The sequence below is a fragment of the Plecotus auritus genome (genome assembly GCF_963455305.1).
Source record: "Plecotus auritus genome assembly, chromosome: 8".
Lineage (NCBI taxonomy): Eukaryota > Metazoa > Chordata > Mammalia > Chiroptera > Vespertilionidae > Plecotus > Plecotus auritus.
In genome coordinates, this window is record NC_137782.1 from 36,365,715 (window position 1) to 36,387,612 (window position 21,898).

General features: G+C 39.9%; 1 protein-coding gene across 1 annotated transcript in view; it reads left to right on the forward strand.

The window, feature by feature from the left end:
• Positions 1–21,898, forward strand: part of L3MBTL4 (L3MBTL histone methyl-lysine binding protein 4) — a gene marked incomplete at its 5' end in the record, with an annotated part of 276,294 nt that overhangs the window by 166,103 nt on the left and 88,293 nt on the right. Inside the window, one exon of the mRNA XM_080684810.1 lies at positions 16,331–16,504. Within this exon, the coding sequence (XP_080540936.1) occupies positions 16,331–16,504 (174 nt within the window). The remainder of the gene's footprint in view (positions 1–16,330; positions 16,505–21,898) is intronic.

The following is a 21,898-nucleotide window of genomic DNA, read 5'->3' on the forward strand; positions in this document are numbered from 1 at the left end:
ATGCATCCAGAGTTGTACTGCTAGGCCTGCGGTTTACAATGTTAGAAACAAACTACTTTCTTACCTCTTCATCAGCAACCCTATCTTACCCAGCTTTATCACTACACTTACAAGTTTAGATTTCAGTGTTTTCCTTAACAACTCCTGAGTTTAGTGAGTCTTTACGTCCCACTGATTACTTTCCTACAACCTAGAAAAGTATAGGAAGGAACTCCTCTGTTGCTGCTGCTCTTATCCAGATCCTCATGCCTGCTGTCCAAATGCTGCCCCTGCCGACCCTCAGGCCTGAGGTGCTACAATGACCTTCCAGACCTTTCTCTACTGCATTTCTGATTAGTTGAAATTCTTAGCCAGACATTTGGATCCCTCCCCCAACCCACACACACAACCCAATCATGAGCAAGTGTTGCCCACAGTCTTGCCTTCCAGCCGATTGGTCTTCTCCTGCAATCCTTTGTCTCTGCTCACACCCCTGGGACTGATTGAGTCCAGTCCTCTTTCAAGAACCTGCCTCTGTACTGTCCTGAGTACTAATTTAAGAAATAATAATAGCAACAGCAAAAACAGTTTCCTGAAAACATTCCCTTTCCAGATTTTATTTACATTTTGAAATAATACATATAATGTGATATGCACTTATCATAATGCCTGGTTACATATTAATGTTTAATAAGTTAATGTTCCAATTGTTATGATTACATCATTATTAACTATATACATCATAACAATAAACTACAACATTCACTGTTTTTGCCTTTTAGATTTTTAATTTGTTTGGTTTTTGATCTTTGAGATAAAGTCTGTTGAGGTGGTGTCTTTGCTGTACTTTGGGTTGTCATAGTGCCCATATAGTTGTGTGTAGTCACATTCTGTAAATATCTGTGGATGGAATTAAAAGACAGTAGTCTTTGCATCCTACTCCTGGCCTCCACTAAAACAGAACACTATTTGGATGCTTGTGGAGCAGGGTTAGGGGGAATGGTGCATTTGACTATGCCAATACCACCTTAGTGTGTGTATGTATGGGTATCAAATGTTTAAATTCTCATTAAAAACATGCTAGGATGGAGCTTTAAAATCTTTTTCTGGTACAAAGTCAAGGCTATCCTCTATTTTCTTGTTCTTTCTCAGGGTTTTATAAATTACAGCTTGTCCCAATAAAAAAATTGTCCAGATGGCCAGTTCTTCATATTACATTTCATTCCATGCAGAGAATGTGCCTTTGTTTCTAAAGAATTCTTCTTTACCTTGTTCTATTTTTGTAGCAACTTGGTAAATTTCAGAATGAAATTCAAAAACATTAAGTAGCTTAAATTCTTCCAAAGTATTCTAATTTCCCTGCTTGTTCTTTCTATGTAATCAATGCCAAAGGGGTTATATAAATATACCAATATCTTCAATATCCATTTGGCAAAGTACCTAGTGTGTGCAAGGCATTATGCCAGGTGTTTCATTGTTTTTATTTTCTCTAATGTATTCAAAGAAAATACAGAGGCAGTTTGGCATAGTACTTAAAAGCCTGGACCCCAATGTCAGGCCACCTGGATTTCAGTTCCATCTTTACTTCTTCTTAGCTATGTGACCCTGATTGACTTATTTAACCTCTCTGTGCCTCAATCAAATGCAAATTATAATAATCCCTATTTCATAAGGATATTGTGACAACTGAATGATTTAACATAAAAAAGACCTTAAATTAGGATTACAAGAGTAAAAACTATAAAAGCATAATGTGTTATTGGTAATATATATATATATATATATATATATATATATATATATGTATATATATATGGCTAATATTCAAAGTGTCCCCTCAGGAGTTCAACCAGGAGATGGGAAGTTCGATCACTCACTATGACACGTGCTGACCACCAGGGGGTGGTGCGGAATGAAGGAAGGCCCCAGCAGGCAGCTGGCAGCTGGGGAAGGGAGGCCCAGGCTGGCAGCCAGAAGGCCCTGATCGGCCCTGAAAGCCAGCCAGGCCTAGGGACCCTACCCGTGCATGTATTTCATGCACCAGGCCTCTAGTTAAGAATATTAGAGTAATTAAATTGTGTTTTGATGACATCTTTCTTTAATTTTAAAAATAATTTTACTACCTAAATTTAGCAGAATAAACATTTTCATGTGTATATTTTAGATAACCCTATCAACTTTTATAAAGTATTTTCCTATTGATTCTCAACAATTATTTAAAGCAAATGACTTGAATAATGTTCTAGAAGAGTTTATGGCAAGAAAAATAGTTTGATGATATTTTCTTGGAAGAGATATTTGTTTTTATCCACAATTACCCTGATGCCACCATCTTTAATATTTCAGGGTTATTTATTTAAAAAACAGAACAAAGGAAAACCTGTTTTTAAACAGCTCCCTTCAAAATATAATGAAGGATTCCTATTGTTGGTTCTTTTTTCTAATCAGGACAATATTGCTTTACACACTCTAAATTGCAGTACATAGCCTTTGGTTTGTTAACTAAGTTAGAGGGTAGAGAATTAACAATCAACTTCTTTAACAGGAAGTCTGCCTATACATATTTGAGCCTGCAGATGAATTTTTATTTGAATATTGTAAAATTATAAAAGGCCACCTCTTATCTAAATGTATATTTTTATAGTATTGCCAAAAAAACATAACAAAACAAACAAAAAATACCCTCCTGAGCATATCGCTTGGTGGGGAGGAAGGGACTGTTGGATGTCTTAAGACCTCTTTTGTCTATTAGTGTTTGGGACTACTTAGCTCAGGCAGCTGAACGATGCTTTATTGTCTGGCCTGGGCTGGTTTGATTTTGCTTTTTCCATCACACAGACTGTACTCCTAATCTGAGCCCATAGGTTCCTTGAGATGACTAAGAATTTATCACTTTAAGAAAGAACATCCCAAAACAACATCTAAATGTCCTGTTGACATTAAGTCAACATTAGCATTTAACACAAAAGTTAGATGTTTGTGGGTATATATTAATATATAAATATCTAAACATAACTTCATGCATATCCAGATAAATTTTGCAATTTTATTGAAATTAAGTATGTTGAATTTAAAGCCATCCAAAAGGTGGATTTATTTCATTATAATCTATAGCCAAAATGTATACCTTTAGCCTATGGATGATTTTAAAAATTATGCTTGGAGCATTTTTTTCTTGTTACTCTCCAGGTGCCCTATGGACAACTGTCCAGAAAATATAATTCTCGGTAAAATTTTATCTTAAAACAATGCTGATTTATAAAAAGAGGAAAATGTACTGTAAAGGCCTTTGCAGAAATTAAGTGTATTTCACACTAGAATATTCTAAATGAAAATGCACTTGCCAATTTAAGCTATAAAATCATCTCTGACATGTTCATACCACTTAACCAAAATATTAAAATGAAAATGGTGAAAATAGTTTGTACATAGTTGAAAAAAATGTTCATTGTCATAATAGAAATACAGACTTATTGCTGTAATTTTGTTTTCATTGAGTTAATAATATAGCACGTTAATTACTTTAATTTACTGCTTAATGTTAAATATGTAGGTAGTACTCTATTCGAAAATTTTAAACTGCAGATTCTATTCATCAGATCCTCTCCATGCATAGATTACATAAATTACTTAGTACACTAAGCTGGTTTCAGCATAAAATTTTAAAGGCCATTAGTTTGCTACTCAGTATACTATATATAACATTCCTTCAGAATAATTTATACCTTGGAAGTTTCTAGTAACCATGCACTAAAATACTTTAGAGGAAAGAGTACACACACACACATACACACAGAACACACAAACTTCAACCTTTACTCATGATGCATTTTTTCTTCCCTGCCCAGTTTACTGAAAATATTACCTATTACAGAAAAGTTCAGATAACATTTTGTACACACTCAATTAAGGGGTATTTCCTAATGCCTACCAAGTAAATGCCATATGTTGAACTTGACTTTTTGGTATTAGAACAGACAGTAATGAAATGACTCCAATGAAACAAAAATAAATAGAAAATGCATTTAATTCTTTACTATTTCTGTGCCAACAGGGTTCATATCTTGGCATGCACTCTAGTCTTTATCAGTTTCAAATTTATGAATATTTTGAAAACCACATCAGGAGCTAGTAGACTAAATTGTGATCGGAGCTAAATCTTCTCCAGGAAGGGGCATGTTCTCTACCTCTGCAGTTGGGTCTTTGTTGTTTCATCTGGACAATGGGTAGAGATGGCAAAAAGTGGAAGAGGCTAAACTAATCTTTCTGCAAGGACAGAGGCAGCTTCTAGGAGGAAGGATTCAATCTGGGATAGTTAAAAGGAGGCACTGGAAAGAGAAAATCCCACTAGGCTGAGTTTGGGGACATTGATTAAGGTAGTGAGATAAGAGATTGAGAGAAACTTTTGTGCTGATTGTGATATTCAAGTCTTTTTTTCTGGATTTTATGCCTGAAATCCTGCTTGGCATCAATCCGAGTGACATTCATAAGTGGACAAATTACATATATGACATATGGCTATTATATATGACTGTTATTTCTTTGGAAACTGATATTCTACTGAGGTGCTGGGATATAAGGTAGCCCCAATTTTTTTCAGTTCACACTGATATGAACAATTATGGCCTCTGATTTCAGGAAACATATAATATACAAGATGGGTATATACAAACTAGTGTCCCGGTGCACTGATTCGTGCACATTGAAAGGAAATTAATTAGAAGAAAATATTTTAATATCACTATTTGCCCTTTATATATAATAAATGTGTCAACCAAATTCACGATCAACAATGACAGATCAAAACACACCCATGTAATTGGCGCGAGCAAGAGCTTTATATGTATCGTGCATGTGAGAGTCAGCTTAGCCTTTTATATACTAGTATACAGAATAAACTTGCTTAATTAGACCTGCTTTCTGATTTAGCTAAACTTTTTCCAGCCCAGTGAAGCACCCCAACTTCTCTTTCAGGTAATTGTCACCAACACAGCAGTAAATATCAACATGAAGCAGATTATTATTGTAGATCACGCAGGGAGAACAAAGGGTAAAATATTTAACTCCAGCAGTGTTTGATTATATTCTGCACAGTGAGAAAACCTGAAATCACTTTCAAGTTCCAGCATTTCTTACTTCTTTTCAGTCGGGTCAAGTTTCTAAACTTTCTAAATCTCTGTTTTCCGGCTAATGAAAAGAAAATAGGATTCTACTGAGTCTCCTATCTACCTACCCTAGGACTTCTGTGAGGATCAAGTGAGATGAGGCATGGGAAAATGCTTCACAAACATTTGGTTAAAATGTAAAATGTTTGCACCTGGCTATAAAGCAAGTTGGGTTCCTGAGCTAAAGAAATTCCAAGGAGGCTAGTCGCTAGGGAGAGGAAGCCAGGAGTTGCTACATGACGTCATTACCCGGTGCCCACAGCAACTATTTCTGGGCTGGGTTGGGCTGTGGGCCACATTTTGAGTCATGGGGTCTTGGCAGCATTGGCTGCAATTTGGTGGGGTGTTGCTCAGGGGTGGTGGTGGGGCCTGTGTCCCACTTGAGGGAAGCTGAGTGTTTGTTTGATGGTGCCAGGTCCGCGGTGCTATTTCTTTTTAAATGGCCAGTGCACTTCACAGCAGCTCCTCCTGCATTGAGCATCTGCCCCCTGGTTGTCCGTGCATGTCATAGCTACCGGTCGAACGGTCGGATGGACACTTAGGCTTTTAGATAGATAGATAGATAGATAACAGTATGATGAAGTAAATAATCATAAAATTTGGAAAGTGTGTTTCAAATCTAAGGAGCATTGATTATTCTGATGTAACCAGAGCTTAGGTTTTATAGGTCGTGAAGATGGAGATGGCTTAGAAAGGCAGCAGCGTCGGATCAAGGGGTCTTTCTTTGAATGCCATGCAAAAGAATTTCAACTTGGTTCTAAGAACATACATTTATAACAAGTAGAAGAGAGGGGGGAAAATAATGCCTCCTTTTTCTGAAATGCATCTACAATGTGAAAATTGAATTCATGTAACTAACAGTATTATGAATTATAGAGGGATAAACTAGGGTTGGAAAGAAATAGCCTTTATTGAATGCACATAAGCCAGGTATTGTATTCTCATTCTGCGTTCAATGCAATTTTTACATTGACCCAGTGAGTGGAATGCTATTCTTCATGTTACCTATGAGGAAGCCAAGATCTGCAGAGGTGAGGGTTGATGGTAGAAGGGGGACTGAAACTCAGTTTGCCCTGTTGAAAGTATCTTTTAGTACTTCAGGATTCCCTGGGTGCTTTAGTTGAGTAGAAAAAATTCTTCCTTTAAAAGAGTAGTAAAGAAAGGTTTGTTGTCCTGGAGGAGCTTTTAAAAGGATCTTTAGGGCCTTCTACTTCCAGAACAATGGAGTATAATATTTTTATTCATTATTTCCACTAATACCTAGACATTATATTTAAAATAAATATATGAAGGCTCTGAAAAGTGGAGAGGAGGAAGTAGACCAGCTAGAGACTTCAAGACCCGAGTAACAACACAGTGGTGCATTCCCTATGTTTTCTTTCTCCTTGTATATCTTGGGCTGGTTGTTGTTTCCATTTTTCATTGTTTCAAGTATGTTAATAATTGCTGTTAAAACATTTTTTGTTGATTTCATAGAGGAAGGGGGAGAGAGAGAGAAACATCAGTGATGAGAGAGAATCATTGATCAGCTGCCTCCTGCACACCCCACAGTGGGGACCTGGTCCACAACCCAGGCATGTGCACTGACCGGGAATCGAACCATAACCTCATTGTTCATAGGTTGATGCTCAGCTATTGAGCCACACTGGCCAGTCATGAAGCATTTTTATTATGGCTGCTTTACAATTCTTGTAAGATATTTTTAGCACCTATGTCATCTTGATATTGGCATTAGCAACATGAAAACATATGAAAGTATAAAATTCACTGCTAAAAGGAAGTATATATTCAAATTCAGAATACTCTAATACTGTAATGGTAATTTATCAGTCACTTTAGCAAAAAAGTTAAAAGTTAAAATGTTTAAAAATGGCTATAGCCACAATAACTTGTTATGGATACACAATCTTCAGCAAGGATAATAAAGCTGGAGGCATCACACTTCCTGATGTCAAATTATATTGCAGAGGTATAGCAATCAAAACAATATGCCATTAGCATAAAAATAGACATATAGACCAATGGAACAGAACAAATTCTAAAAATGAATCCTTGTATATACAGTTAATTGATCTTTGACAAGGGTGCCAAGAATAAACAAGGGGGGAAAGATAGTCTCATCAATAAATGGTACTGTGAAAAGTGGATATCCATATGCAAATGAAACTGGACTCTTATCTTACACCATACCAAAAAATCAACTCAAAATGAATTAAAGACTGCCCTGACTGGGTCACTCAGTTGGTTGGGGTTTCATCCTTTAAGCCCAAAAAAGGTGTGAGTTTGATTCCCGGTCAGAACACATACCTAGGTTGCAGGTTCAACCCCTGGTCAGGGAGTGTACAAGAAACAATGAATCAAAGTTTCTCTCTCATATTGATGTTCCTCTCTCTAAAATCAATAAACATATCTTTGGGTGAGGATTTTAAAAATGAATTAAAAACTTAAATGTAAGCCCTGACTGGTTTGGCTCAGTGGATAGAGCGTCAGCCTGTAGACTAAAGGGTCCCAGGTTCGATTCCAGTCAAGGGCATGTGCCTTGGTTGCGGGCATATCCCCAGTGGGGGATGTGCAGGAGGCAGCTGATCGATGTTTCTCTCTTATCGATGTTAATTCTCTGTCCCTCTCCCTTCCTCTCTGTAAAAAATCAATAAAATATATATATTAAAAAAAAAACTTAAACGTAAGATCTTAAATTATAAAACCCCTAGAAGAAAGCTTATGGGAAAAAACTCCTTGACAATGACTTTTTTGACTATGATACTAAAAATAAAGGCAGCAAAAGCAAAAATAAGTAGGTAGGACTACATCAAACTAAAAAGCTTCTGCACAGCAAAGGAAACCATCAACAAGATGAAAAGACACCCTACTAAATGGGAGAAAACATATGCAAACCATACATCTGATAATGGCTTAATATCCAAAAAATATAAAGAACTTACACAACTCAATAGCTAAAAACAGCCTGATTTAAAAAAACAGGCAAAATACCTAAATAGTCATTTCTCCAAAAAAATACATACAAAAGGCCATCAGGTAGTTTAAAAGGTGCTCAACATCACTAATTATCAGGGAAATGCAAATTAAAACCAATATGAGATACCACCTCACACCTGTTAGGATGGCTATTATCCTATATAGTAAAGAGCTAATATGCTAATTAGACTGGACAGCAGAATGACTGTCTGGACAACATTCCGGATGACCTTCTGGACGAAGCTGGGGCTGCAAGGGCTGAGGCAGCTGTGGCTGCGAGGGCTGAGCCCCTTGCATGAATTTCATGCATCAGTCCTCTAGTTAAAAAATAAGTAAATAAGGGTTGGCTAAAGTATGGAGAAAAGGAAACCTTGGGTAATTTCATTTTAAACTCACAGGAATTAGTGGTTGACCCTGAAACCTTATAATCTTACTAGAGGCCCAGTGCATGAATTTCATGCACTCAGGGGAGTCCCTCAGCCTGGCCTGCGCCCTCTTGCAGTCTGGGAGCCCTCGGGGCATGTCTGACGGATGGTTTAGGCCCATTCCCCAGGCCTAAGCTGGCAGTCGGACATCCTTAGCACTTCCATGGAGCGGGGAGAGGCTCCCGCCACTGCCACTGTGCTCACCAGCCCTGAGCCCAGCTTCTGTCTGAGCAGCACTCCCCCAGTGGGAGTGCACTGACCACCAGGGGGTAGCTCCTGCATTGAGCGTCTGCCCCTTGGTGGCCAGTGCACATCATAGCAATGGGTCATTCTGCCATTCGGTCAATTTGCATATTAGCCTTTTATTATATAGGATATATAACATTTGGATTGTGCCCATCTCTATGAGAAAAATATGATAAAATTGTGTTACATCCTCAATAAATATTAAAATGCTATGATGCTTCTTCCTGCCTGGTCTATATTCCAACATGGACCATGTGTATTTTCTCTTAATCATTTAAAATTAGCAACAACTTAAGTCACATGTGAAAAGTATTATAGGTATTCTATAATTGCAATAATCTGCATTTCAGTATTTATCATGCCGTTTAATGCTATTTGGCCAAGAAATCATTATTTCCTAAGAATAAAAAGTGTTTAACATTCTCATACTGTGTGAGTTTAGAACACCACATATTGACTGACATGGATTGTCTTGTATTTACACATTTAAATGGCAGTGAGAATAAACAGTATTCAGTCTACTGGGAACCAACATGAGGTAGGATGGAGGCGTGTTGCTTCCTTATGGAACAGGTATGATGTGGGCAGTTGCCAGCAGGATGGGGCTCTTGCCATCATCAGGGTCCAAAGCCAAAGTGCAAGGCAGGCAGTATTTATTTATCTTGTTTCCTCCAATTTTCTTGCCGAACCCTTTCTTTATGAAGTTTCAGCACCCTCTCTTATGATCTGAAGGAGGCAGCCATTCAGTGCTTCCTCGCTGCCATTATTTCTGGGAGGTTAAGATATGAGCCTTCTCTTCTATGTCATCTTGTGTAGGTCTTATAAGAAAAAGAATAAAATTGGCTCATAAAAAATTTGTGACTAAAATATAAAATACAATAGGCTTCATCAAGGGTGAATTAGATGCATCAGAAGAACTCAGAGTCTAATTACACTCCCGATTTCAGGCTGTATGAGGACCTATTCTAGATCAGGGCTCCTTCTGGGGGCCACTTGCCTATTTTGGGCGATTTCACTTTTCAGGATGAGGAGAAAGGTTGTCAACGACTTGACACTCTTCCTGAAATACCACCGACCTCTGTGTTTTTATTTTTATTTATTTATATTTTGAAGCACAGCACTCAAGGGACTATTTCATAGTTGTCATTCTGCTTAAATTTGTAATGCTTCCTAAACTTCCGAAGTCATGTCACAGAAAGAAAAATGATAATCAGTACTTGGGAACAAGAAAGGATTTGACCCTGGAGGGGGCTGCTCAGGCTGGAAGGATTGGCCTAGGACTTGGTGCCCAGGTCCCTCCTGATCACCCTGAAGGTAGCTGCAAACTGATTGGGAAGTTAGCATTAGGTATGTTGTGACAACTGAGCTATAACCTCTGGGTCCAAACTGTCCATCTCTTGACAGACATAGCCCATTATTTTCAGTAGAATGGGGCAATTAGAGGGAAGCAGGAACCAAACTTGTTGTGTGGGTATCAGAAAATGAACACATTATTGATACAAGATGATAATATAGTTGTATGTGCAGAATCTGTGTCAAGGGGGTTTGGCCAGATTAGAAGAATCCAAGAAGAAGGAAGGGCTCCCAATTAGTGGGGAAAGCTTAGTAATAGAGAATAATTCAGGGTGAGAAGCACATGTCAGACTGACCAGGTAATATCTGGGAAATGGATCCCTGCTTCCTAGGTTGGGGTTGATTAGGAGGTCTCATCATGGGAAGGGGCTGGTGAGAATAAAGTAGGAACACAAATAAGTCCTAGCAAGATCCCAAATTCTAGTCATGGCAGCAAACGAGGCATTTAGGAACAAGGACCAAGGCAGATGCCAAGCTAGGGGACCTGGAGCCAATAATGCTGAGTAGGTCCCATGAAAAAGGCATGAGCACAGGTATCAAAACCAGGTCCTGCTTCAGATTTGGACCTTTGGACTTTAGAATCAACAAGTGGGTTTAGCAACTTACCTCCAGCCTCAGATCAGGGGCCCTGAGAATAAGGGGAAACTGCACCAACCTGTAGAGTCAGACACACCTGCCCTAAAAGGAAGAAATGGGGAATCAGAGGCTGGGCCTGCCACAAAAAAGTGGGGATTCAGCATTGCCTGCTCATGCCACTCCCTCCTCCAACCTCATTATAACTCAAATGTGGAGCATTAGTCAGGAACACTGAGCTTCAAAGGAGTACAGGGCAGTTTTTTAAGGAAACGAATATACCGATAGTTTACTTTTACTTTTCCATTTATCCTCAGATGTTAAAAATTATCCTATATAATAAAGGGGTAATATGCAAATTAATTGTCACTCCATCACAAAGATGGAGGTGCCCATAGCCACAAGATGGCGGCACCCAGTCCTCTCAGCCCCACTGGAGTCCTCCAGTCCTGTGGGGGCAGCTGCTGAGAGTGGGCAGCGTGAGCGGCCTGGCAGAATGCTTGCTTTGTTGCCCCGGCGACAAGGCAAGCATTCCGCGCCCGGCCACGAATGGGCCTCTGGGCCGCCGCGGAGAGCCTCTGGGCAGCAGGCGTGGAGCGGCCAAGCCCTGCAGAGAGCTGCTGGCAGACGGGTTTGTGCACAGGGCTACTAGTTATTAAATATTCTGAAAAGCAAAACCAATATTTTCATTGCAGTCATTTTTATGTTTCCTCCTACTTATGAAGTAAGAGGACGACTAGGATCTCAGTTTTAGATCCATCAAAAAACCTCTTTTAAAAGTTTGCAACTGTCTAGCAGCTTTTTGCTTGTTTAGCATTTACCCTCTGTTCCTCTGCCTTGCTGTTGATGAGCGTGGAGCTGGCATCCTATATAATAAAGAGCTAATATGCTAATTAGACTGAACAGCAGAATGACATCCGGATAAAGCCAGGGCTGCGAGGGCCGGGGCAAGCTGTTGCTGTGAGGGCCGAGCCCCTTGCATGAATTTTGTGCATTGAGCCTCTAGTTTTTTAATAAATTACTCAGTTGAACCATATGAAATTCCTGATATTTGACTATCTCACTTTTTAAGACTGCAGTTTCCTGTGGGTCAACCTAACAGTTTCTGCTGTCTTTCTCTCCCTAAAAACTACAAAGAAAGGAACTGAGGAGGGAGGGGAAATGGTCTGCTCAGTGTGAAGAAGCATGTCTCCCATAGGACCTGCTGCTCAGGACTTCAGCCTGCAGTGTTTACACATGCTTGTCTCCATCTATAATGAGTGGAATTTGAATATACAGTTTCCTTCTCAGTCAGAAACTGACATTTTACCTTGACCAACAGAGCTTTTAGTCATAGACATTTCAGCTTATGTCAATAATTTTCTAATGACAGTATATCTTCAGAACCATTTCCCTCAATATTTGACTAAATTAAAGGTAAATTTTAAATGGTTTTATCATACCTAGGAATATCACTTCAGTTGTTTTTTTTCTTTTTCTGTGTGTAGATTTACACAGATCATGCACACTCTCCCATGCATGGGCACATGCGCATACAGGAGTAAAGGTTTGCATTCGCACAGTCAGCCCAGCGTTTGCAATGCTCTCTTTAAAACAACTGTCCCTCTGCAGAGAGTGCAGGCAAGCCCAGGGTTGCCTACAGGAACTGTTCACAGCAACCAGCTGGAAAACTGCACCCCTCATCCCCACTTCTTTTGTACATTCGTTGGTATCCCATCATTATCTTCTTTTAAATTCTCCAGCATTTCTTCTGAAAAGTATATTTTTGTCATTTAATATGTTCTTTTGAACTTTATGTTTTATTCTGATTCATACAATCTGGAGATATGTTTTCACACACCTTGCCTCCCAGAGTTAGGAAATATTCTGTTCTAATGACACTCGGGGAGTTCCATCTAGTTTTCATACCTTAGTGCCCAAGTGAGGAAGAGGAGCTAGAAGAAAATTGGGAAATAGGTGTATGATTAAATGACCAAAGGAGCTGATCCTATCTAATAAAAGAGTAATATACAAATTAACCATCACTCCGCTACACCCACAAGCCACGCCCACCAGCCAATCAGGAGCGAATATGCAAATAAACCCAACCAAGATGGCTACAGCCACAGAGAGCAGGAGGGAGGCTTGGGTTTCCCTGGCAATGGAGGAAGCCAGGCTTTCCACCTACCGTGCTGGCCTAGGCCTCCACTCAAGGCTACACAGTTTCAATGATAGAAGATGCATAAAACCAAACAGAAATGGCGGCAGCCACGGAGCTGGAAATAGCAGGAGGCTAGGGTTGCCCCTGGTGATGGAGGAAGCCAAGCTTTCCGCACACCCTGGCCGGCCCAGGCCTCCACTTAAGGCTACAAAGTTTCAATTATAGAAGATACATAAATCCCCCAAAAAAAGGCTGCCGCCACGGAGCAAGCAGAAGGCTTGGCTCCGCTCCAGGCTACAAAGTTTCAATTGTAGAAGATAAATAAACCCCAGATACCAGGGCCTCTGCTTGGGTCACCAGGGGGCGTGGCCGACCTGCAAACCACCACAGGCCCCTCGCCCAGGCCGCCCCACGCCCCAAGGGAACCCCCACCCTGATCCGGGACACCCTTCAGGGCAAACCAGCTGGCACCCACCCGTGCACCAGGGCTCTATCCTATCTAATAAAAGAATAATATGCAGATTGACCATCACTCCAACACACAAGATGGCTGCCCCCATGTGGACACAAGATGGCCACCACAAGATGGCCAGCAGGGGACGGCAGTTGGGAGGGACCAGGCCTGCAAGGGAGGACAGTTGTGGGTGATCAGGCCAGCAGGGGAGGGCAGTTAGTGGTGACCAAGCCGGCAGAGGAGGGAAGTTGGGGGCGACCAGGCCTGCAGGGAAAGGCAGTTGGGAGGGACCCAGGCCTGCAGGAGAGAGCAATTGGGGGGGACCAGGCCTGCAGGGGAGGGAAGTTAGGGGTGACCAGGCCTGCAGGGGAGGGAAGTTAGTGGTGACCAGGCCTACAGGGGAGGGCAGTTAGGGGCAAACAGGCTGGCAGGAGAGTGGTTAGGGGGTGATCAAGCTGACAGGCAGAAGCGGTTAGGGGCAATCAAGAAGGCAGGCAGGCGAGCAGTTGGGAGCCAGCAGTCCTGGATTGTGAGAGGGATGTCCTACTGCCCGTTTAGGCCCGATCCTACCGGTAGGATCGGGCCTAAACGGGCAGTCGGACATCCCTCGAGGGATCCCAGATTGGAGAGGGTGCAGGCTGGGCTGAGGGACACCCCACTCCCCCGTGCACGGATTTAGTTTATGAATAAAGATCAAGGAAAACAAAAGTTCTCTCAACCTAAGCAAGTGCTGAGCAAGAGGGTCTATGGTAGCACTCTACACTATGGACAAATAAGTCTTAGGAAGAGATAGCATTAATGCCATGCAGCACGAATCATGGAGGAGTGATGATCTGAAATTTTAAAAATTCACAATAATGGTCATTAAAAAAATCTCAAATTGAGAGAATATGTTACATGAACAGCAAAGCTTCTGAGTAATAGTATCTTAATGAAAGCTCAGCTGTGACTGAAATAAACATTTCCCAGTCTCCCTTAGGTTAGTCTGTCACCTTTCACTGCAGAAACTTCTCTCTAAAATCTCCTTAAGTCTTGTATGCTGCAGCTTAAAGAGATCATGCCTGCCCTGCTGTCACTGGAAATAGTACTTTATCACATCTCCACTCCTCACAAGGACAGCATATGCTGGCATTTGTCCCCCTAGCCATGAGCCGTGGCAAACCAAGTACTTGCTTTTCCCTGGAAATACCTACCTCAGCTACTCTTTCTATGAAAATTATGGAAGTTTCTTTCCTATGCCCTTTTCCTTTTTTGGTGGTGTTCAAAACCTTGTCCCACTTCTGCTCACCTGATTGGTGCCAATGATTAAGTGATCACTATTGGAGCTTCCCAAGAAAGGGCCAGGCATCATCTTTAGGAAAGTTGCTTCTCCTATGTGAGCCTGTTTTCTCACCTGTAAAATTAATAATACTAACACTATCTTTGGGTATTTAGTAATAAGTTTTTAAAATAATGTATGTAAAACACCTTGAATTGTAATGGGTGTATAGTATACACTCAATAAGAGTAGCTATTTTATTCTTATTATAAATTGTATCATTGGTATATATGTCTTAGCTTTACTAGATTTATATTTTCTAAATTGCCTAGCATGTAGCAGATGCTCATTTAATGGGTTGTTGAGTCAACGAATGAATAAACTAATAAATCAATGGCAATTATTAAAAAGTATAGAAAATGCATGTGAAGAGATAGTTCTGTCTATAGCAAAGGCTGCTGATCCACCCTGATGTCAGTACAGCTTTCCCCAGACATGATGGGCTTGGCTGGTGTCATCCTAACCATTCCATCACAAATTCCAGATATAGGTTGGTACTACAAACCCTCTGAGGCTAGACTGATTATAGGACCCCCCCCCCGGGAAACTCAGTCTACTTTAAAATAGAGGGAGGGAAAACTGCATTTGTTCTTGGTTTTATCATGATCTTAAACTCACAAAAGAAAACTTTCACATATTCAGAAAGAATTTATTATGCAGCATGTATCAGCAAATTTACAGTAAATAGGAAATAAATTTCTATAAAGGAACCAACTGCCTAAATATTAGTTCATTTGACTGTGTGCTTTTCTAGATGTGGATAACACTGTAATAATGATAGCAGCTGCCATGTAATATGTGTGTGTGTGCGTGTATGTGTGTGTGTGAGAGAGAGCTTGAGATTGATGGTCACAACAACCATAATGAGTTGGATTCAGTTTCACTTTGCTGGAGAGAAACGAAGCCTGAAGCCCCAGCAGGGCATGTTTTCCCAGGGTTGTGTGCAGGTGACCTCTGTTGCACCTGTGCTTTTACTGACTGTGGCTGCCCCATTCCTAACAGCAGCAGAGGTTTGGGGCCTCTTTGGAGATAGGAGTGTGCACACAGAAGTCTAACAGCGACAGGCAGTCAGCCTATTGAAAGAGCCAGATCATTTGTCCTGGCCAATCCTCCTGCCCATGCCTGACATTGGGCTCCAACCACATCCAGCATCCAGGGTTCAGCCTTAACTATAGTCTCTCCTCTTTCACCTACAGGTGCCCCTTCCTATTCACACCCATAACTTCATAGCAAGTTTCAGGAGGATTAAGCCAAATCCAGATATAGTATTTCTGGATATATAAATGTTAAGAAACAAAAGCATAATATTCTCTGATATTGGGAAATATTTTAGTTAACCATAGTATTGTCTATATAAATAGTCAAATCAGGGCTTAATTATTGGAGGAAACTTTGAGTCGTGTTTCTATAATATTTTCATCGCTCCATTAGGAGCACATATTTATGTAGTTCTTAGATTTTTAAGTTTCCCAAATTGTAAAAATCATATATTCTGATGAATCCACCCAGAATACTCAGCTGACTAGTGTCTAGAGAATCTGAAAATATTATCAAGGACAATAAGAAAAGAAACTTATTTCAGTATGTTCATTGAAAGGAGAATGTCTACTCAGTGTTTAAATATTGGATGTAGGTCTGTTCCAAAGACAATGGTCACTGATTTATCACTGCAAACTGTGCTCTCATTTTATTACAAACCAGTGCTTTTGGCTGCCCGTATTCGGACATGAACTTGAAAAAGGAGACAACACTCCATGATCGTGTGAGAGAACAAACACAGGCAAATTTGGAATCAGACTCTACACATTTAAAATTGAAAAATCTCTGTAATTTGAACTTCAACAGAAAACATGAAAAGGTGAACAGTCAGCCCAGGTAAGGAATCTTTTGAAAATGTGAAGCAGAAAGTAAACCATGTAGAATAGTAAAAGAACAATTTTGGGGTTTTTTTCATTAATTTTTCCATTATAGGACTTAGCAAGTCTAAGTTGACTGATTCAGATATAAACATTACCTCTTAGAATCTCTATTTCTTTACCTGTAAAGTGAAGATAAAATATGAGGCTTAGATTTTGACTACAGATATATAGATAAACATAGATGTAAGATAGATGTCATTATAGCTATATAATTGGACCTGGCACATAGTAGACATTATTGAAATAGTAGTTCCATATCTTCTTTTCATTTTTATAAAAATTGTTGATTTTAAAGTCTTGCAATTCTACCAGTTCTAGTTGTGTATATATACTACACATCTTTACACCAAACATAGAAAGTTGGACTTTTATTTATCTGAAATATTACTCAGCATCTGGAACTACATTAGACCCTAATCAGTTGAGCAGTGAGCAAAGCACCAAGACACCAGTTCCTTCTGGGCCTGTGGAGGATTGTGGCTGCACAGGAAGCCTGCAGGCCTTCCACACCAGCTCCCGCCCAGGCCACACTTCAGATGTGACAATCCTGGAGCTTACAATGGGGCAGGACTCAAACGATGATCTAATCCAACTTTTTCAACATATAAATAAGGATATCAAAGCCAAAGAATTTATTTTCCTGTTGACACTGTCATTAATTGCAACATGCCCGGACTACTCCAAGCCCTAGTGATACAGCAGTGAACATAACAGACTAAAATCCTTGTCCATCCTGGTCCTTTTCAGCCTTTACTTAGTGATAAGAAAGTCACACCAGCTAGGAAGTGGCAGAATAAGGATTTGTTCTCAAGCAAGATGACTCCCGTCTAGTCCCTGCAGCCTTGGCAGTGGACATGCAGATTCACTCATTGCATCAGCACTTATTCATTCAGCAAATATGTATGGAGCTTCTTCAGTTGCCAATTGGTGTGTTAGGGGCTGGGGATGTGGACCTGAACAAACAGTCCCATCTCAGAAGGGAGTATATTTCAGGTAGAGGAGATGGAGGAGTAAAACAAAAGTAAACCAGAAATGAAGAGAAAAATCACAGATTGTGATGGGTGCCATGAAAGAAGTAAAAGGGTAACACTTGAAATGCTTTCAGCCGTTACCTATATTAGCATCCTGTGGACCATAAGCAGATCCAAGCCTTAAAGAAAAAAGGGAGTAGTATTCTGTTGAATATTTTGAAAATTGAAGTGAAATGGGGTGTGTCAAGATCAGCTCAGGAGTGCAGACAGAATCCGTAATGACATGAAAGGACCTGGCCCTCATTGGCTCAACTCATCTGGGTTCCTTTGGCACTTCATTGTAGTCTTGTGTTTCCTCAACAAAGTTCCTGTTTTGCTGAAATGTTATAAAATAACCAATGTATACCTTAAAAAGACCTTTGCAAATACTTTTCTAAACTGAGTCTCTTAAGGCATTTTACAATTTATTGTGAATCTCTGGATTTCTGGAATCCTGTCTTGGCCCAGGCTCTAGTAATTAAATCGCATCTTCTGCTGTAGCACAGTGTGTGCTAAAATGCTCATGGTTCTTTGCATAAAGCAAACATTGGTGTTCTTGCACCCCAGGAAAAAAAAGTTGTTGCCCAAGCACCAGCGGGTATTTTTTCTCTCATCTACATACTTAATCTAGCTTTAAAATAATTATTTCCCATTCATTGTAAATAGTAAAAGGAGGACATTAACATGTTTTCTCCATAAGTAAAGCAATGCTTGTGTATTACAGGAAAATGAGAAAGTGTACATTAATAAAGGTAGAAAAATTAAACATTGAAAACATTAATAATACCCATACCTTTTCCTATCAAACAGTATAAGTTAAAAGCTTATAAGAATGTGACAAAATTCCTAGCAATAATTCAGGTAATATAGAAGTTTAAAAAAATAATAAATTCTCATTCCCCACTCCTGAACTCTGATGCTGCATCCTGGTGTAGGTGTGTGAATAGATTGTCATGTTGTCTTCTACACCTGTTCTGTGTTAACGTATGTATATAGATACGCAGATACACACTCTTTTTTAATTACATTAATTTTTTGCTAAGGTTTCTTTGAAAGTTAGCTTGTATCTACTCTGGGTAGATTACTATATAATCATGGTAAATATTGTGAAAGGTGCTACATTCCTGAAAGGTGAACATGGGGACACTAATTTCTGAGGCTTCCACAAAATACACGCATATTTTATCCCAAGTATATAATAGCGGACCGAACAAAGCACCTTGAGTAAACCAACACTTATCATCAAAAGAAAAATCATCCCGTCTTGGACTTTAATTTTTATATGGAAATGTTGTAAAAACAGAGACAACTAAGTACCCACAAAGAAAAATTAAATTTGCCATGCAAAAGCATTGTTTGCTGCCTCAAAGAAAGTCTGAAGATAAAAGATATTAGCTAAAAAGTATGTTTTACTTATGTAACAATACATCATGGAAAATCTGCCATATCAACACAAGTGGATTCAGTGCATTATCTTTAATAGTTGTATCATATTCCACAGTGTGGACATGCCTTACCTATTTCACTCATTTCCTTACTGATAGGTATTCAGGTTGTTTCCAGTATTTTTCCACTTAAAAATAATGCTGCATAAATATTTTCATATGTGTGTTATTTATTGATACTTTATAATGCAGTGTTTTTAAAGTTTAATTACTTTTATTCACAAACTAAACATATTATATGAATCCTTCTTTGTATTGATAGCATCTTATAGGTCCTTGATTCATTTTGCTTGACTATAAATAAATTCACATATACAAATATACATACACAGAAGCATGCATACAGTATGTATGTCCATGGGAAGCTTTTGCAGTCCTCATAATTTACCCCAGCCTGCACATCCACCTCACACACCATGCCGCATGACTAATTCTTCTCCCTCCCGACCCTCCACATGTCTATGCCTTTGCCGTGTCCCTCTCAGTACTTCCGTTAGTAAAATTTGTTTTGAGGTTTAGCTCAAATTCATCTTCTCCTGAGAGGTTTTTCTGATCTCTCTGACCTTTAAGCAGAAAATCACCCTCCTACTTTGTGATCCCATAGTGATTTCTTCATTTCTCTATTGTAGCCCTTTCTCAGTCTACTTCATGTGAGAGTTTGCAGCATGAACAGCTGCATCCTCTGTTAGATTATCAGTTTCTCGGCAGCAGGCACCATCTTGGTTGAATGCAACGCCTGCATGTAGGAAAAGCTCAAAAAATGTTGATTGGACTTGGACAATTTGTCTAAAAATAAAAGACAGTCAGAGCCCAATATTTGCCTTTCAAGCCCTACTATAACTAAATACAGTTATCAAGGCAATTTTGGGAAAAGATTGCAGTGTAAAACAGTCCCATGTGGTGTGTATATTCTGGCCCTAGGGACCTTTTCTTTTACTTCTAGAACAGGGGTCAGAAACGTTTTCTGTAAAGGGCAGATGACAAGTATGTTAGACTCTGCTGGTAATAAGATCTCTGCTGCAGTTAGCAATTGAAAGCCTTTGTGGACAGTGAGTAAATGGATGAGTATGGCTGTGCTCTAGTCAAACTCCACTTACTAAGCAGGCAGTGGCCAGTATTTGATTGTGGGCTGTCGTTTGCCAACTCCTGCTCTAGAAGGTGTCTAGCTACAGTTAAACTGAGTTACATTCAAATTCCGGCTCTTCTGTTTGGACTCTTCTGCTTACTATGTGACTTTGGGCCAGCCACTTACTCTCTCTTCATTTTCAACACATAAACGTAAGATCCATAGTACCTACTACAGGTTAGGCCTCTGGTTCAGGGCCTAGCATTTGAACACAGAAATGGTAGCCACTAACTGTTGTAAAAAAAGAAGGAATTCTTACCATTTGCAACAGCATGGATGGAGCTGGAGAGCATTATGCTAAGCAAAATAAGCCAGTCAGAAAAAGATAAATATCACATGATCTCACTCATTTGTGGAATATAATGAACAACATAAACTGATGAACAAAAAGAGATCCAGAGACAGAGAAGCATTGATCAGACCGTCAAACCTCAGAGGGAAAGTAGGGGAGGGTAGGAGTAAGGGGGAGAGATCAACCAAAGGACTTGTATGCATGCATATAAGTCTAACCAATGGACAGACACCAGGGGGTAAGGGCATGAGAGGGGAGTAAGGGGGGCAATGGGGGCATAAGGACACATATGTAACACCTTACTCAATAAAGAAAAAAAGGATAATAAATTAAAAACTAAAAACTGGGGGAAAAAAGTAATGGAAGCATAGAAAGAGTGTCAGAGAACATGCAGTTCCCTTTTTCAACTGAAAGTAGTAAAATCCTAAGGAAAAGGCAAAAGGAAAAACAGTGGATATCAGAGATTATTGGATGACGGTGGCAGGTCTCACAACAGAAGCAGTAATCCTCTAAGTCATATACACTCTTTTATGAGAATGCGTCAGGACAGACAGACAAGTAGCTTGACTTGCTGCAGCAACGGCAGTACTATTAGTAAAGATTTTAAAGATTGTTTAGAGGGCCTGGAGCTCTGATAACTATATAAAATGTACAAGCCAGGCTTCAAGAATTATTGGTGAAATACTAATATGTGCAAATTTCAATGGTATTAACTTTTTCCATTGAAAATATGAATCTTTGGCACCTTCCTGGCCTAACATCTCCAAACATTTAAACTGGCGGTATGCAATAGGCTCTTTTATGATGTGACACTTCAGTACCTTTCCCACTACCATCAGGATGGAGCGCAAACACTTGAGAACAGCACGCAGGGCTCTCCACAGTTTGGCTCCAGCTTATTCTTTTGATCTTTTCTTTCCTTGCACAGCACAGATGCTTCATCCAAGTAAGTTGATTAGCTTATTCCCGTCCCCAGAACACTTCTCCCTCCCATCTTGCTTATGCCATTTCTATTCCAGTCTAATTCTCTAGTCCCATGGTTGGTAAACTGCGGCTCGCGAGCCACATGTGGCTCTTTGTCCCCTTGAGTGTGGCTCTTCCACAAAATACCACGGCCTGGGTGAGTCTATTTTGAAGAAGTGGCGTTAGAAGAAGTTTAAGTTTAAAAAATTTGGCTCTCAAAAGAAATTTCAATCGTTGTACTGTTGATATTTGGCTCTGTTGACTAATGAGTTTGCCGACCACTGCCCTAGCCCATCAGTCATCCACACCATTCGTTCAGGACAGCTGAGTCCTCTGCAGAACGATCCAACTAGCCCAGTGCCAAGTGGCATCTTCCCTCCAGCTGTAGGGACATTATTATTATTCTCCTTTTCTTTTGGGCTGCATGTGACATCTCAAAGCCTCTGCAAATGCTCAGTACACCCTAGGTTAATGGAAGATGTTGTGTTCCCTGAAGGACACTGGATTTGGAGTT